Here is a 17,247-nt window from a genome sequence, read left to right as displayed (position 1 = left end):
TAACTCCAGATCCCTATTGGCCATTGGCAGGACAATCCTTTCTCATATACAGCAGCACAGGCCAATTTTACCTCACCTTATGGAGCAATCAGCCATCTTTTTTTTTTAGTGAGCAAAAACGCTATCCACTTAGAGGGAGACAAGTCACGTTCTCTGGGAAAAGTAATGTGTTTTTTTTTTTCATTCTCATCAGTGGATTTATTTTGTGCCCTGACCTTCTATCACTAAACAAACTCACTTCAGACAACAGCCTTTCATCACAATCACTGCTATACTTAGCCTGTTCCTCTCTGGTAATAATACACACAACCATGGCCAAGCAAGCAAGGAAGGATGGAAGGATGGAAGGAAGAAATCAAGGAAGGAAGGAAGAAGTAAGCAAGGATGAATGGAAGTAAGCAAGGAAGGAACGGAGTAAAGAAGGAAGGAAGGGTGGATGGAAGTAAGCAAGGAAGGAAGGAAGTAAAAAAGGAAGGAAGCAAGAATGGACGGAAAGAAGCAAGGAAGGAACGAAGGAAGGAAAGAAAGAAAGAAGCAAAGATGGACAGAAGTAAGCAAGGAAGGAGGGATGGATGAAAGTAAGGAAGGAAGGAAGGAAGGAAGGAAGGAAGGAAGAAGTAAGCAAGGATGAATGGAAGTAAAGAAGGAAGGAAGCAAGAATGGAAGGAAGGAAGCAAGGTAGGAAAGATGGACGAAAGTAAGAAAGGAAGGAAGGAAGAAAGGAAGGAAGGACGGACAAAAGGAAGGAAGGAAGGAAAGAAGCAAAGATGGACGAAAGTAAGAAAGGAAGGAAGGATGGACAAAAGGAAGGAAGGAAGGAAAGAAAAAAAGAAGCAAAGATGGACAGAAGGAAGGAAGAAAGGAAGTAAGCATGGAAGCAAGGATGGATGAAGGAAGCATAGAAGGAAGAAAGAATGGCTATTAAAGGTAGGATTATATATCGTACGACTTTAAACCCTCACATCATGTATCGTTGAGGACTCGAGCTGTATCATGATCTACTACACACCCGATTTTGATTATGATTTTATATATATATATATATATATATATATATATATATATATATATATATATATACTGTATATATATATACAATGTGTGAGAATGTGATAATGTATGTGCAGGTGAAACACAGAGCAGTCAGGTGTGCAGCCATGGCTGCCCATGTGAACAGTTTAGGGAAGAGAGAGAAGTGAAATAAATGAATAATGTGGGAGTAAATAAGGAAGAGAGTGAGGAAATGTTTGTGACGTGTTTGGATGGATGGATGGATGGATGGATATTTGTGTGTGTGCTGCCTGCTGGAGTGCTGGGTTGTGAGTGTGTGTGCGTGCCTGTTGTCATGACGACAGTCTGTGTGACTGCTGTGTTCCGCTGCTGCCCAGTCATTAATGGAGTTGCTCCATCACAATTGCATGCTATATTGGTCCCGGTTTGCTTTTTAACATGATTAAAAACGCACCATGCTTCGCTTGAGGCGAACAGAGACCCATATTTTTCAGAGGACCAGAGTTCGCTTGTTTTTCATATTTTGAACAGATATTAAAGGGGACATATCATGCTAAATCCACTTTTTTGGCCCTTAAATGCATTTTGTTGTATATGTAGAGTGCTTAGACGTACAGAAAAAATCTAATTAGTCTCTTCAGGTGCTCCGTAGATATCTTTATATTCTGTTTTGCTCATATTTTTCAATCTGTTTCGATTTTTCTATTCTCTATTACGTTTTTTGAACTATTACATCACAGTATTTGCAGCGGAACTGCCAAATTAGTACATCAACTCCAGGTCCAACACTTCGAGCAATCCGCCATTTTTATTTCTCGCTTTTATTTTGTAGTCCAAGCTCAAGGATGCCGAAGTTACGAGAGGATAAGTCAAAATGTTCGGTTGTTGGATGTAGTAACCCACACGCTTCATTACACCGTCTCCCAGCATCAGAACCTTTTCAAAGTGCCTGGTTGAGTTTTATTTTTTATGGAAATGTACCCACATCTGTGGGTAAGGTCATTTTTGATATGTCCCCTTTAAGAAGTTCCTGGAGACTTGCACTGCTTGGACTGAACACAATAAGATCAGCATACATCAGGTGGTTCACTAAAGCAATTCCCAATCACACAGCCTGTTATACATGCATTTAGCCCATGTATTAAATCCACCTTGTCTGACTCTGTTGCTAACACTGAACGGGCATGAAACACTATTGAAGACGTGATTGTAATTGAAAAATGTAATTGACTCCAACCCTGCATCTGGGTATCAGCTGATTGCTTCTTCTAAATTTGACACCGGGGCGCTATAGCCCCATCAGGAATTTGTGTAGGCCCAGTTAAGCTCCTTGAGCATTTTATTTAATATTTTAATTATTAATTTATTGAGTTCAAAAACATTAAAAAAGTTCCAGAGTAGCCATTCTGTTCCAATCAAAACCCTGCCTGTACCGCCTACAGTGTGTGTGTGTGTGTGCGTGTGTGTGTGTGTGCGTGTGTGTGTGTGTGTGTGTGTGTGTGTGTGTGTGAGAGAGATAGGGGATGAGAAGAGTCTTTTTCGTGCATCATTTTAGCGTTCACTAACAGTCCAATGCAATGGATAATTAAGAAAAACAAGAGTTCCCGTAGAAAATGAAGACCAAGAGCTCATCTCCCAGGGAGCCTCTACAAACTTTCACCCATATTTGTCATGCTACTTGTCACCTCCGCTTCATGTGAGCGCATTTTTTCCTGCATGTGGCGCGTTAAAATATACCTGAGAAACCGAAATTCAAACCCTTGACTCAGCAATCTTGCCTGCCTGTCCAAACACGCAAAAACAAACACATCGTTCGCTTATAAAACAATGAGGGTGAGTTAAAGCTGGGATACACAGTGCGATTTTTTCATTCGTTGTACTCGTTTCCAGCTCAAACTGTGCGACTCATGTCCAGAGCCCGAATGTGCGCAGCTCACGATGCATGTTCTCACACTGTACGGACCGACAATCTGACTAGTCACACTGTACGTTCATACGCAACACGTCGGGGTCTTGTTTCCGGAACTCTGAGGCGTCGCCATTTAAAACAGACGAAAAAGAAAAACCCGGAAGTGGAGAGACACTCGCAAATCTCAGCAAAAAGAGCTTTAAAAAAGAAAAGACGGCGATGTGATAAACCAGGAGCTGTCTGGACAGACGTGGGCAGTACAGTCCGTCAAATATACAGCGGTCCTACGGTGTTAGCGCATGCACAGTTTGAGCGTTTACGGTAAGCCGGTCCGTGGCACTGCTTCAACTGTGAGATACGCTCACGAGGAGTGACTGAATTTCATACATGTTTGATTTCCTTACAAACATACGATTGCTGATCGGGAGCTGGTCGTGAGGTGTTAATCGCTTCTCATGACCCCATGTATGCTACACGATGCACGGCAAACGGTCTAGCAGAGACTCGCACGATCCCACAAAATAGACGCTCAAGTCGTAAATTGGCTCTAAATTGGCCAAAAGTTGCACAGTGTATGAAAGCCTTTAGTTCTTCCCTGACGTTTTTGTATTTTAGATTTACTGTCTGATTATTAGCAGGCGAATGAGTGGCTGTCAAATGTTGAATTGGTCACTTTTGCTCATTTTTTTTTTTTGCCATTGCCTTGTGGTCACCTGTGATATGCTTAACTATTTTTGTTAAATATTCTTTGACCAAATTCAGTTAAATCTAACATTCTGTGTTGCACAACTTATTTTATTGAAGAAAAAATGAGAAACTCGTTATAAAAGTTTTTTTTTTATTTATTTTTTTATTATTATCAGCACCCCCACATATCAATCCCGCACCCCCTTAGCACCGGGAGAGGGAAAATCCTGCGCCGTGCCTGATTTGAAGTTACACAAGCTAGAGCGAAACTTATTTGAGGCTTCAGCTTTTTCATTTCAGCATTGGGGTTTGCATTTAAGAGCCATGAATTATGCACGCGGTGCGACTGGTGATTTCCCCCCATCCTCCGCCCCAATCAAACAAGACCTGACAGCATCACATGTGGAAACGGCAATAATCACCGACGAAAATGGAAGTGGAAAAAAAACATCCCTTTTTTTTTTATGTCAAGGGTTTGAAAAAGCCTGAGGCGCACAGAGGAGGATGGAGTCTGCACTGAACACTACCAATAAAGGGAAGAAGCTTCTACTTTTTTTTTTAAAGGCAGTTTGCTTATATGAAGAAAGCAGGTATCTTGCATGTCAGTTCACTCACACACACACACACACACACACACACACACACTTACATCCCATTGTGATTTCCACCCTCACCCTGAAGCCCTTGCCCATTATTCCTCCATCTACGCTCCACACATATGCACATATATAAGCACAGTTGTAGTCGACATCAAAGTACGATGACATGAGGCACATCATTAGCAGAAAAAGACAGAGGCAAAGGAGGATGAAATCATTTAGACGCCGCCGTGAATAGGGAATTGTCATGCCTGTCGAGATGCAGGAAAGGCTGAAGGGGTACAAATGATGACGGGAGAATCAAAACTCAAATCAGCAACAAAAAAAAAAAACGGATGGAGAAAAGAACGAGCGCAGAGTGAAATGTCACAGGTTAGTGAGAGACTGTTGAGTTTAACCGGGTGGTGGTTATTTCCTGGTAGCACATGCTGGTTCGATCTGCGAGCAAATTGCTTCTTTTTTTTCTTTTTCCTTCCATCATCTACTCATGTCACTATTCTGAAGAGGTCGAATACAGTCAATGCAATGAAATGTGAAGCCCATGTGATGTTTTAAACATAACTCTAGGTCTATAGGCTAAAACCTTAGCATCTGCCTTACAAAGTGGTGGCAGGGCCAGTCGCCTGAAAGCATGAATTCTCTTGAATATTTAGTCTTTATATTAACTCATTGAATGCCATTCACGTCTATAGACGTGAATGTGTTTTTTGGCTGGGATTGCTAGGAGACAGTGTGACGAAGGTCTCCCGTTTAATATCTAACTTGTACCATGATGTAGTGACCAATTGCTGACGTGTAGGTGGCAGCAGCACACCTTTGAATGAGAGATCACCCGTGATGGGTCGAGCTCAGAGGGAGAAAAAAAGGAGTTTACAAGACAGAAAATGGTGCTATAAGAGTTGATGCTGAAGTTCCCACCAGCGCACAGCAGCTCACACTCGACCAGAGCATGTGTGGAACTCAGTGGAATATTGAGAGTGTCGCGATGGTGAGATAAAACGATCAAAAAAATGGGGCAAGCGGTGACACTCGGCATGTCCGGGAGGAGGAGGAAGTTGCATGTGGGGAGAATGACGGAGGAGAGACTTGGAGGACGGCCAAAATACAGTAAGCAAACCATTCAATTTTAACCCAGATAACAAAATAATAATAATCTTACCATCAAAAGCCCGGTCTCAGTGTTGTTTTTGTAGTTTTATAGAAGGAAAGCAATGATGAGGTGTCCCTAAAGCAAAAAAATTGCTTCAAAGTCAATAATAAGTCGTTTTTCTCAGATTTTTGTCACAAACTGCCGATTTGTGTGAAACTTGCCTCTATTCAACTGCTGATTACAGAAAAACAAAACACGCTAGAAACAATTTTTTTTTTTTTTTTTTTTGATGAAAGTAGAGACTTAAATCTTTCAGAATCTGGTGTCAGAATTATATATTAAAATATTCTGCGGGTCGTTAAAAATCAGTCAAAATGCTCTAAAACGGCTGGCACCAAGGGGGGTAGAAATTCTGAAAATGGCTGGCACTGAATGAGTTGAATATTGAATGTGGCTGTTAAATAATGTCCTTTATTTGCCAATGACATAAGAAACAGCTGGAATGAAAACATAAAAGCAATCCAGTTGTTGTCGTTTTAGTCAACATATACACAGCAGCAGTGATGAAAATGGCAGAGTAAATAGCAGAGACCTGGAAAACACAATCAAAGCCTCCTATGAAGTTTCCAAACAAAGCTGAGTCATCAATTCATTCTGTATAGACAGATATCGCAGCAGGGAATGATGCTTAACTATTCTTTTATTGTTATTTAGGGGAAAATTCTTTCTTGCAGCCACAGCAGAAGCAATTAATGTTTTTTTTTTCTTACGCCAAGAGGAAATCCACATGAAGATTTAACATTTTAATCAAACAACATGAAGAGAAAAAAATTGACGCATTTTGTTTTGTTTTTTGAGTTTTGCGTGATAAACTTTAACGAGAGCATATCATGCCTTTACGCACTCGTGTAGAACTTTTACGTGAGCACGCAAAAATCATGAATTATAAAATGTATGCATTTATTGACCTTGAGTTGCTGCAGCAACTTTTAAAAGAACAACTTCATTAAAAAGAAAAAAAACAGACATTTGTTATTTGCAGAAATAAAATTGTCAAGAAAACTGCACCAAAAATGTGATCTCATTATGAAAAAAAACTACAAAAAAAAAACCATTCTACATTCTTAAGCTTTTTTATGATCATCAATTTGTTCTGCATATGAAAAGTATCTGCACTGCACATGTTGGCAAATCAATTCTTCCATCCAAGTGACAGCACTTTCATAACTATATTCATTTGGAAGCTACATAGATTATGAAATTCAAAGTATTTACTTAATTAAATGAGTGCTTGACCTGCCTTTAACTGCAGCTTTTTTTCTGTAGTTCAACAGTTTCACTAACACTTCGAATTCAATTTTGCACTTTCTGCCCTTCAGCTCTCAGACATTCTGCATGTTCAACACATACCATGTGCAAAATCCTCATTTAAGTAGAGTGGTTTCAATCACGTCTGCTTGTGTAATCTTAATGAATCACCTGCAGCAGGTAAGGCAGAATTAATGCAATATAATTCAGCACGGAAATAATTTTACGCCCTTTTTTGGAAGGAACCTTGTAAATCAGGGCCTTACTGTTACCATCTACTTTTACTTATCTGTGGATCCACAAAACGCATCTATAAACCAAAAGAAAAAGATTCAACCCTTTACCATTCTTAGGATATTTTAATTTACGTGTTATTTGTCAGGATTATTTGGGGGGCAATGGGCACATGTGGGACTTGAAAGTTCACATAACACACACACTATATATATAGTGTGTGTGTGTGGGTGGGTGGGTGTGTGTGTGTGGGTGTGTGTAAAAGTAGCTCAGTTAAATAAAAAGTATTTGCATGAAAAAAATCCTCCAACATAATTTGTTAATAATGGTTATTAGCATAATTAGCAGCATGTTTGGAGGAAAAGTGACGGTGGATGTTTTATTCCTTTAAAACAGTTTCTTTGCAAATAATAAGGCATACAGCCTTTGACAGGACTTCAGTGAAAAGTATTTACTTGTCCATTCATGATTAAACACTCAGCACTCACTGTTGACTCTTCTTTTCTTTGGGCCACTCATTGTTGTAGATGTGTATCGCTGTGTCAGCGCCGCGGTTTTGCTCCGTCAACCACCACCTGGCTCCAAGGCGCGCTACGCTGCCTTGTGAGCCAGGTGTATTCACGCGACACCACGTGATCCCGCAATAAAACACCAACAAACAGCTTACTTTGATTATCCGAAGTGGAAGAACTGTTTGTCTGGCCAGATACCCAAGTTTCCGCTTCTACTATGAGTAAGTTCTTCTGTCGCTTCTTTTTCTTCTTCTTCTTTGTGGGTGTGCTATGGCGGCGACCAATCTAAATCTGCTTTCTTCCTCATATTACATTTTCTGTCCATACCGAGTAGGATGCCAGGCATCACAGGACTAAGTCAAAGGAATGCAGTCATAATTATTTTATTGTAACGGACTGAGTCCCATTGTAGTTTATTCAACGAGTACTGTGGTTTCCCATTGCCATGAAGGCATCATTATTACGTGTAGCTTTCTCTGCCAATGTTTGTCTTTGTTTACATGTGTTCTGCGTGTTGATTGGCTGGGTGGATAGAAAGGGGTGGGCGTGAGCGGAGAAAGGGAGAATATTTGGTTCCCATGGGTGTTGAGATAAATAATTGAGCAAGACGGTTCAGCTTGTGTTTTAATTGTTTATTTTGACTTCGGCGGGCCGGATTAAAAAGACCAACGGGCCGAATGTGGCCCGCGGGCCGTAGTTTGCCCACCTATGATCTATGCTGTTAAGTCTATCTGGAGGATATCAAGTTTAGTATTAGGGTCTTGAGTCCAACTTCTCCCTTTCATGGTCTTTCATACTACTTTGAGGTTGAAAAAGCTAAATTGTACTTCCAAACCATTGCTGCACTCCTCACTGGTCCCTGGTCATTTTACATTTTTCCCGTATTTACACAAAAACTACTCAGGAACAAATGCCCCGAGCTGGTTCACAAAAAATGATTGATCCACCTGAAAGTGAATTTATTGGTGCCAAGGATAAAGACTGAGGCTGGAAACAGAAGGCAGGATGCTTAACGTCACATTTCACATTTTTTTACTGGCAAGTTCTAACAGGCAGTAAAAACGTGCCGTTCTGTTGCTACAGCAACGCAGAAACTGCCAGTCAGTACATCTTTGGCACAGAGATGACAGCCATGTGCTGGTCACGGTCAAACCAAAGCACACACACAGTGAAGGAGTCACATGCGCAGTTTGAGGCCTGTGAAAAAGCAGCGGGCCGCCATTTTACAGCCTTTGTAGCCTTTGCAAATTAAGCCCAGTTTGCATTAACAGGTGTGAAGACAATGGGGGGAAACTAACCAATCAGCAGCAGGCCTTAATGATGTGGTACTAAATGGGTTTACAAGAGCATAAATGCTTTTCCAAGACCACCAAAGCTCTCCAATGGCGTGTTCCACTGGTGGCATCGGCTTTACTCTCTTTTTTCGCGTTTCCACTGGAAAAAAGTACCTCCTCCATGGTATCTGGTGCTGCTTTTTTCAGTCCTTTGTTGAGGTTCCAAAAAAAGCAGCATTGGTCTGAAAATATGACGTAAGCACAAAAAATACACTGACGCGCAGAGTCATCAACTCACGCACAGAGAGGAAGTATTTGGCCTCCATCGATTATTGTTGATCTTGTGAGGATGGCAGCAAAATAGTGCCATCCGTAGTCTGGCAGTTTCATGTGTCAGGTTGGTGCTCAATGGATACAATCCAGAAAAACGGTATAGGGTCCCGAAAGCGAGCAGTGCAGAGCCATGTAGAGCCAATACCGCCAATGGAAACATGCCATAAGGGTCCATTTACACCAGTTTAATTCTGGTTTTGGTCCGAATGGGCGGAGGACCTTGGTTTGGCTCTGTTTGCATTCAGAGCGCAACTTCTGATCCGTTCCAAACAGACTCTGATGCGGTTACATGAGCTAACCACTTGAGGGCGCCATTACTGGAGTAGAGACTTCTCTAGACAGAAAAACAGAAACCTGAAGCATTCACAATTCCATGCGCGCTACGTTAAGGTGGTTTACAATAGAATGGTCTAAGAAAAAGTTTTGCAAATTTGGCCAGATCGCATTTGGCCTTGTTATTGATATTTTGAACATCTGTACCAAAAATTGGCCCAATACAGTATAACATCCGTAAAGGGTGGCACACCTTTTCGCAATTGTTATTGGTCAACCAAAGAATGCGTAACTTTGACAGACATCAGAAACTTTAATGATATGAAGGTAAATATGGTCATTAATAGCTTCAAACACTATTCCTGAAAATAGAAAAAACATTAACATTGTGAAAAACTTTGCCACCCCTAAATGTGCAGCGATCGACTCCATTTTTAGTAACTGATGCTTACAAAGTCAATAGGAACAAGGCGAAAAGTAATCTGGCAAAATTTGGTGAAAATTAATGTTGTGAACCTCCCTACTCTACATCATCGCCGATACTTCCTGTGTTTGATCCGCTCTGATCAGCAGTTGTGTTCACGACACTCCTAATCCCTCGAGGCTTTGATCGGAAATGCTCCGAAACCAACAGAAACAATCGCTTTAAAATTCACCCATTTGATCCGCTCTAGACTCTGTTTGCGTGTTCACATTGCCCAATCAAGGCGGACTATCCAAGCCCTAGGATCCATTGATGTGAATGCACCCTAAATGCAGCACTCTTGTCTTAATTTTGATGATGAAAAAGAAATATCCCAAAAACAATACGCTTCAAGCATCAAAGAGAACCACTCTCACTTCCCTAGCAACCAATGCAATTTCCCATTGTGTATCCCGTGACAATTAGCCATGCTACTTTTGCCTTTAATACAGCAGGGGCTTATCTTGGCAGTCTTTACAAAAAGAACCATACACATCGCCAAGCATTAAGCAAAACTATATCAATGTTACCAGTAGCTAAAATGAAGGCTGGAGAAAGCGTGTCTTACCGTCATTGCCCTGACTTCCCTCCCTCTTCAGCATCTGCACCGCTCCAACATACTTCTTTAACTGGACCTTCAGGACTTCATTTTCCCTGTAAAGACACAAACAATCACAAGTCTTCAAACCGCAGGGAGTGAAAAGACAGAATTTTCTGGACTGTTTGGATGTCATTAGTCATTGTCAAAGTGTAAATCATTGGGCCACCTGATGAGCTAACGAGAGTCGATGGACAAAAATAAAGTTAAAAAAAATTACTAATTGAGTAGCACTGTGACAATATTATTAGATGGATTTGACAGTGAACCCTGCATTGCTCTCAATGAATTAGTGGCACATTGCATCATCAAAGTTAGAGTTCAAAGCATTTAACATCACCTTTACACAAAAAAAACATTTAGTGTAATAAATTCACTCTTTTCTTCTTCCAACCGTATCACAAAATATAGAATACATGAAAAGAGATTTATAACTCCTCTTACATTTCAAACACTGAGAAATTAGCAAATTTGCATTCTGCTTATAGGCTAAACACAGGTAACTAGAGGCTCATTCAGGTGAGAGGCTTTCATCTAACGTAAGAGCTCATTTTATTTTTCTGCATTTAATTGAGAAGGGTGGAGGAGCAACAGCCAGTAATCGTGCAAGGAACCAGGAAGCCTTTGTGGTTGAAGCCCTTTGATAAACGGGTTGGAAGGATAAGAATTAGGGCAGGTGAAGCCATTTGATTGTTCACAGTAAGAAGCTAGTTTATAAATAAGAATTGCAATTTGTAATTGGAAGAACAAATAAGTACTTTAAATTTGCATACAGCTTGGACTGGAGTGTCTTGCCCAATCACACTTCATTCATTGATTAACTTAAGTCATTAGTGAGTGGCCTATCTCAGAAGACCAGGCCTGAGTTTAGCTGCGAGTGCTGATTGAACCATCGCGAGAGCAGAGCACAAAGGCACAGCGATAAAGAACCAGAGGAGGAGTTCTCACAAGGCATCACTGGATGAGCATCGACATCTTGGGGAGGTAAATCCATCAGGGTTAGAAACCAGCTCCATGCCCCGTGGCACTAAAACTCAACACTTTGCCTTGCACTGCCACCCCCCTGCCCGCTCCCCCCACCCAACGCCTCATTATCCAAGGGAGAGGGTTTTTTTTTTGTGCCCTGCTTATCAGCTTCTATTCACAAATAACAAAAGGAGCCAGATGCCATTAGACCTCCTGAATCCACATGAGAAGCTCTAAGCCGAGTCGTTGGCCTGTTATCAGAACCGTTCTCAACCCAGACGCTTTCCAGCCTGATTAAATTACTATTAATATGCATCGCTTGGTCCAAAGTCGGAGCGTTTGTGTAAAGACTTAGCAGCACACGCAGATATCCTAAAGCGCATCTTTTCCTTGACAATGAGACTGTGCATCTGTTAATAAAAGAGCAGAAAGATTACACCGCTGGATAAAAATCGACTGAACTGGTGTTATTACCTCAGGCTAAACATTCGTTTCACAAATGTACTGCCTTTGATGTTTAATACCAGAGTTACATGAGCTCTTCTGTTTTATATGTCTCAGTGCTTCAGTCTGTTTGACAGTCTGTTTTTCTAACTGTTTTACAGTTAGAAACTGTAGATCTTGAACAACGTTGAGTCCTCAAAGAAGAGTTACAACTTGCTTATTAGGAGTTATAAAAACGTCCATACATTATTTTCTTAATACAAATTCCAAAACTAAAGCAATGCCTCCGGAAACAAGGTGTCCGTGCCATCGTGATCAAATTATTGTCTCATTAATATATTATAACTAGAGGTGTGAATCGATTGAAAAAATGTATCAATTGCAAATTTGGTTGTAATTAAATTAATAGCAATTAACCGCGACTTGATGAATTGTAATTGATACACAAAATCATACAGTTATTGCACATAACTTGCGCTTTACTTCACAGAGAAAAAAAACACTGAAAAATTAAAATGTGAAAAAATTAATAATATTAAGAATTAATATTATTGCTATAATGATTAATATTAATACAAATATCATTATTTTATCAAACATTAATTTATATATAATCCTTATTTTAAATTTGCTAAAAAAAAAACCTGTAACTAAATAATTACTATTGTTACTTGTGTGCATGTTTCGTATGAAGTTGTATCTGCCATTTAGAATTCTCTGTATTTTGGTGAAGTTTCTTGCATTGTACAGGTTTTATAAAATTCTTTGGATAAAAAAACAAAGACAGATCATTGTAATTAAACAAAGCAAGCAAAAAAAAAAAGTTAATGCTATTATTCACAGCCCTTATTCAAAAATTATAAAGTGCTTTACAATTAGAGCCATGAAATATTTGAAACTGTTGAAGACTGTCTATAATTCAATTTAAAAATGCCATTTAAATCAATGCTTTTGGGAGCTTGCACACACTGTACATGGATTGACGTGGAAGAATATTCAATTACTATGCCTAAAAATGTAGACGGTAACCAATTTATAGTCTATAATTAAACATCTTTGGGCAAACTACTTAAATTTGAAAACTTAAGCCCCTTTCGCATGGGATAAGTATTATCTGTGGACCCCATGCAATAAGTAAATGACCCCCAACGTCTGCTTTTCATTCGCACAAGATAACCGAAGCCTGAGATTTTGCTGAAATTTACGGACATCTCCCGGATATGTCAACGCGCTGCGTATTGCGTAACATCCGCTCACACTGTTTTCAAAATCGCGGTCGCTAAGAAGAAAAGAAGGCACTGGACACGAGAAGAAACCTTAAAATTTGCCACAAGTAAATAAACATGCGTCCCGGAAACAAAACAACGCGTACTCTCATCAGATCCCGCCCATTTCTGTCCAAAACACAGAGGGACCTATTCGCATTGGATTAGTATTATCACAGGACCTCGAAGTTCAGCAAAATGGTCCCTAAGTGAAACTAATCCCGTACGAATAGAGCTTTACACAACAAATGTGATAACCTTATGGTGGAATGAGTGATTATTAAATGTCTGTCTATTGAGAACACCTTGTGTATACAAGCAAATAACTTTCTTGGGTATTATTTGTGATATTTGGTGTAAATTTACACCAAATATCACAAATAATTTCCAAAGACATTGATTTTAGCATTTATTCAAAAGGTTTTGTTTTTTTCTTCCTAGGACCATCTTTATCTGTAAACAGCTCTTAATCATCACTGTTTGCTTTAACTCACAACTTATGTTTGCAATAATCCCTTCCAGGGGTCGCCGTGATATAACAACTGTGATCTGTATTCACAGTAGCAGCATGGCTACGTCGGGCTGTCACTACACACTCAAATTTCAGTGTCAAAACCACCCACTCATCATAAAAGTAGCACAGCAGCTTCTGCTGCCGAGTGTTCCTGAGCAAACACAAATCCAGTGTGACTGTTAAGATTTGACAGGAAAACAGTTCTAGATATATTTTACCAGATGGGAGATTGTGTTCTTCTTTTTCTTTTTTTTTTTATAAGAAACATTAATCAAACCCTAAATGACAATAGAAAATGGAGAGTTGTGACAAGCTTGGATAGAGCTTGGTTCTTGTCTGACACATTGGTCGTTTTCTGAATATAAAGTCTTGTCAATATAAAGGATTTAGATGGAAACAAACTGACTGGGTGACAAACTAAACCAAAAACAAAGAAGTAATATCCACACACCACGACCATAGCCACAAGTCTGAGACTGTCGTGCAGGTGTTGAGCAAATTCAATTCTACAGAAAAATCAGGTTATAAAGGTTGTAACACACAAAGGAAGCATTACTGCAATTCAACTCAATATCACACTCTTCCAAAGGTACACATGGGTACAAAACAAAAAGCTTGACATGGCGAAATAAATAAAGTTTAAATGACTGCAGTAGTTAGAGGGCAGGGGGGAAAATATCATTATTCTACAAAAACATCAAAGTTTGTATATAGAGTAGCTGGGCTGTCTAACATTCAGCCTGCCGGCCAAAACATAGACGTCTGTCCTTTGAAATAACCTTGGTCCGGGACAGCGCTTGAGTTTGCAGTGGCGGGTTCTTGCACATACATTGGTCTACGATGCACTGGCATGTCTTGGGCTGTGGGATAAAACTCACACTGGGCTAAACCTTAGACACGTTGATCCCAAATACCTGTTCTAGGTATTATTTTAAAAGTCCAATTGCTAAGGCACAAAGTACATTTTCAGTTGCACTTTTAAAAAGAAAAAGAACTATTATGCAGTTTTGCATTGTTTAATATAGAACCAGAATTTAAAAGAATAGGCTTCTTCTTCATTTGTATTATTCCTTTATTTATTTCATTCAAGATTTATTTTTAGTTAAATTGCATTGTGTGAATAGTTTATCAAGGGATTCTTACCACTCACTCCTTCCCTCTGTCCACAGCCACCACCATTATACCTCAGCTTCACACTTGTCACCAGACTGGCTTGATTACACAACACAATAAGCACAATATGCACAACTACAACTTCTCATCTCACTCTCAATTTAAAATAATTAACTCTTCCCCACCCTTTCCATTTCCTACCTTGAGTCTATCCTCCCTGTTCCCTCCCCCCCCACCAAAGCCTCACCTTTGTGAGGCTTCGAACTCAAAATGGTAAACACCGACGGCAGATGTGGTCATTAAAGGTGTAAGAAAAAATCAATTCGGCGATATATCGCGATAATTCACCTCACGATTTTCTTTGGATCGTATTGATCCAAAAAAAAATGTCCAAATCGACAGCATTGATTGATGGTTATTTTCTCAGTTTTAGAGTTCATAAATGTAGCTATACTTAGAGCCTGATCATTTTAATTTATTCAGAATTGAATTTATTGGTGTTATTTTATTCCCAAAAAAAAAGGGTACATTTTGACAAACCTTTGGGGAAAATAAAATAAAATCCAATTGCGCAACATTTGGTCTCTTCCTTTTTAAGTTTATACATGACATGTTCACTATATGCAAAGGAACTGTGGCAACAATGTATGACCAAAAATAAACATGGGGGGTGACAGTAACTAGTAACTTTTACTTTGAGTACTATTTAATTGAGCTACTTTTTACCCATACTTCAGTATTTTATGTATGACTTACTTGTACTTGAGTAGAATACAGTATATCGGTACTCTTTACACCTCTGGTAGTTGCCATACATTTTGTTCCACTTTATCTCCTACAAACCCATATTCACCTAAAAATGCATCGTATTGGTGCACCAAGATGGCTCTTGTTTTCAAATATATTTCCTTAAAGCTGCTGGTTACTCCTCGTGACTTTTGTTTGTTCTTAAATAATAACTCAGAGGATTAATTTGGTGAATTTTCTCTGCTGTGAATGAAAGACTAAGCAAACAATGCTTAATGTGCCTGGGATTGTAATTGAATTTCTTTTTCGGGTTAACAACAGCTTGATAATGAACGCGCCTATCGATCAATGCAATACCAATTGAGATGTCTTCTGCTGCGGTAATGCACTTAGTTCGTCCAATTAACAAAGGCAGAAAAGCCTCAGGCTTGCTATTCCTCATCATTCCGCTGATGAGGAATAGTTGGCAATCAGGAGGATCAGTCAGACATGTAATTACAGGTGCAAAGATTAGAGAAAGATTCCACTGGGCGACTATCCTAACTCTACCAATGTACACAGAGTATCTCTGAGCATCCCTCACTCTGAACATATGAAGCGTCTCTGCAAACACACTATTGGCAGAGAAACAACAAGAACAGAACAGTTTGTTAAAGAGATCCTCCACTGTTTCTGCAAATGTGGCCAAAAACCTTTGAAATGTCCTTATTAGAAGATCTATGCCTAACAAAACGCATTATTTTGCACCATATTCATTTTATTAACTTTTAAATTGGGACTACTTTACCCTGTGCGCCACCATGTGGATATTACATCATTCATGATACCAATTGCCCCTTTTAGTCCATTGCGTTCTATAGGAGGTGAAGCATTCAGGATCATTTTGCAGCTTTTTCAGTCAAAATGACAACTTGTGCTGCCTTGGGTTGCTCTAAAAATCTGTAAAAGTAAAAAAAGTCGATGTAAACCTCTTTTGTTTACTGAAATTTGATAAACAAAATCCGTGAACCAAAATAATCTGTGACCGCAGGGAGCGACAGTTCCAACTCTGCTGTTTCATAGACGCCATCTGGTTACAGTTTGTTACAGTGAAATCAACTGTCTTTAAAGCCATGTTTTTGCATTCTTAAAAACGTATTGCACCGTAGTAATTTAAATAAAACTACTAGATACTTTTTAATCACTCATACAAGTCAAAGTCTGACACTTTGTTAAATGTTACAGAATGGGGTTTATACTGTTATTTAAGGCCTGCGAAAGACCATAGAAATAAAATGGTCAAATCATATTTTAGTTGTTTTTTGGGAGTTGATATGCATGTCAATGATTGTGTGAGATGGGCATATGATATATCATATTGATCGCAGGCTTGTGAATCAAATCGAAATCGTATCGTGACAGACTTTGTGATATCGGCAAACATTGTATCATCATCCAAACATACATTGCATCGTATCGTGATGAAGCTGGGGATTTACACCCCTACAAATGTGGTTATCCTATCTTAAACGGTTCCTAAGAAAAGCTGTCCCCTTTGAAGTTACTTCCAACAGTCCAATAAATGTAACAAGGGCAATAACTCCGGAAAAAATAATTGCGAGCTTCTCTTTTTCGAACTCTATCAAGGTATTGATACCCTGACGCCACACACCAAATTTGGTTAAACTGTCTTAAACTGTTTCTGAGAAAAGCTGTCCCCTTCAACTGGGATAGACGGATGCACGAACGGAGTTCAAACCCATGTCCCCCTTCCACACTTTGTGGTGAGGGATATTAAAACATTAGGTCCATATGTAGTACTATAAGTTAGCACATCATAAACAGTAAGAACACCAAACTTTTTCTGTCCTTCTGATAATGATATATATCCAGTGACTAGTTAGTACCGTCCGAGTGTCCTCGCTAGC

The 17,247-nt window shown here is 39.5% G+C and overlaps 1 protein-coding gene across 3 annotated transcripts in view; it reads right to left on the bottom strand.

Annotated features, from left to right (window-relative positions):
• The window catches only part of snx29 (sorting nexin 29), a 228,497-nt gene that overhangs the window by 164,583 nt on the left and 46,667 nt on the right, over positions 1–17,247 (bottom strand). For all 3 annotated transcript variants that reach the window (XM_028477028.1, XM_028477029.1, XM_028477030.1), the window contains exon 14: positions 10,262–10,347. In XM_028477028.1, coding sequence (XP_028332829.1) covers positions 10,262–10,347 — 86 coding nt within the window. The remainder of the gene's footprint in view (positions 1–10,261; positions 10,348–17,247) is intronic.

Source organism: Gouania willdenowi, chromosome 19 (genome assembly GCF_900634775.1).
Source record: "Gouania willdenowi chromosome 19, fGouWil2.1, whole genome shotgun sequence".
NCBI classification, from domain to species: Eukaryota; Metazoa; Chordata; class Actinopteri; order Blenniiformes; family Gobiesocidae; genus Gouania; species Gouania willdenowi.
Note: the sequence above shows the minus strand (reverse complement) of the source record. Positions and strands in the feature narration are given on the sequence as shown.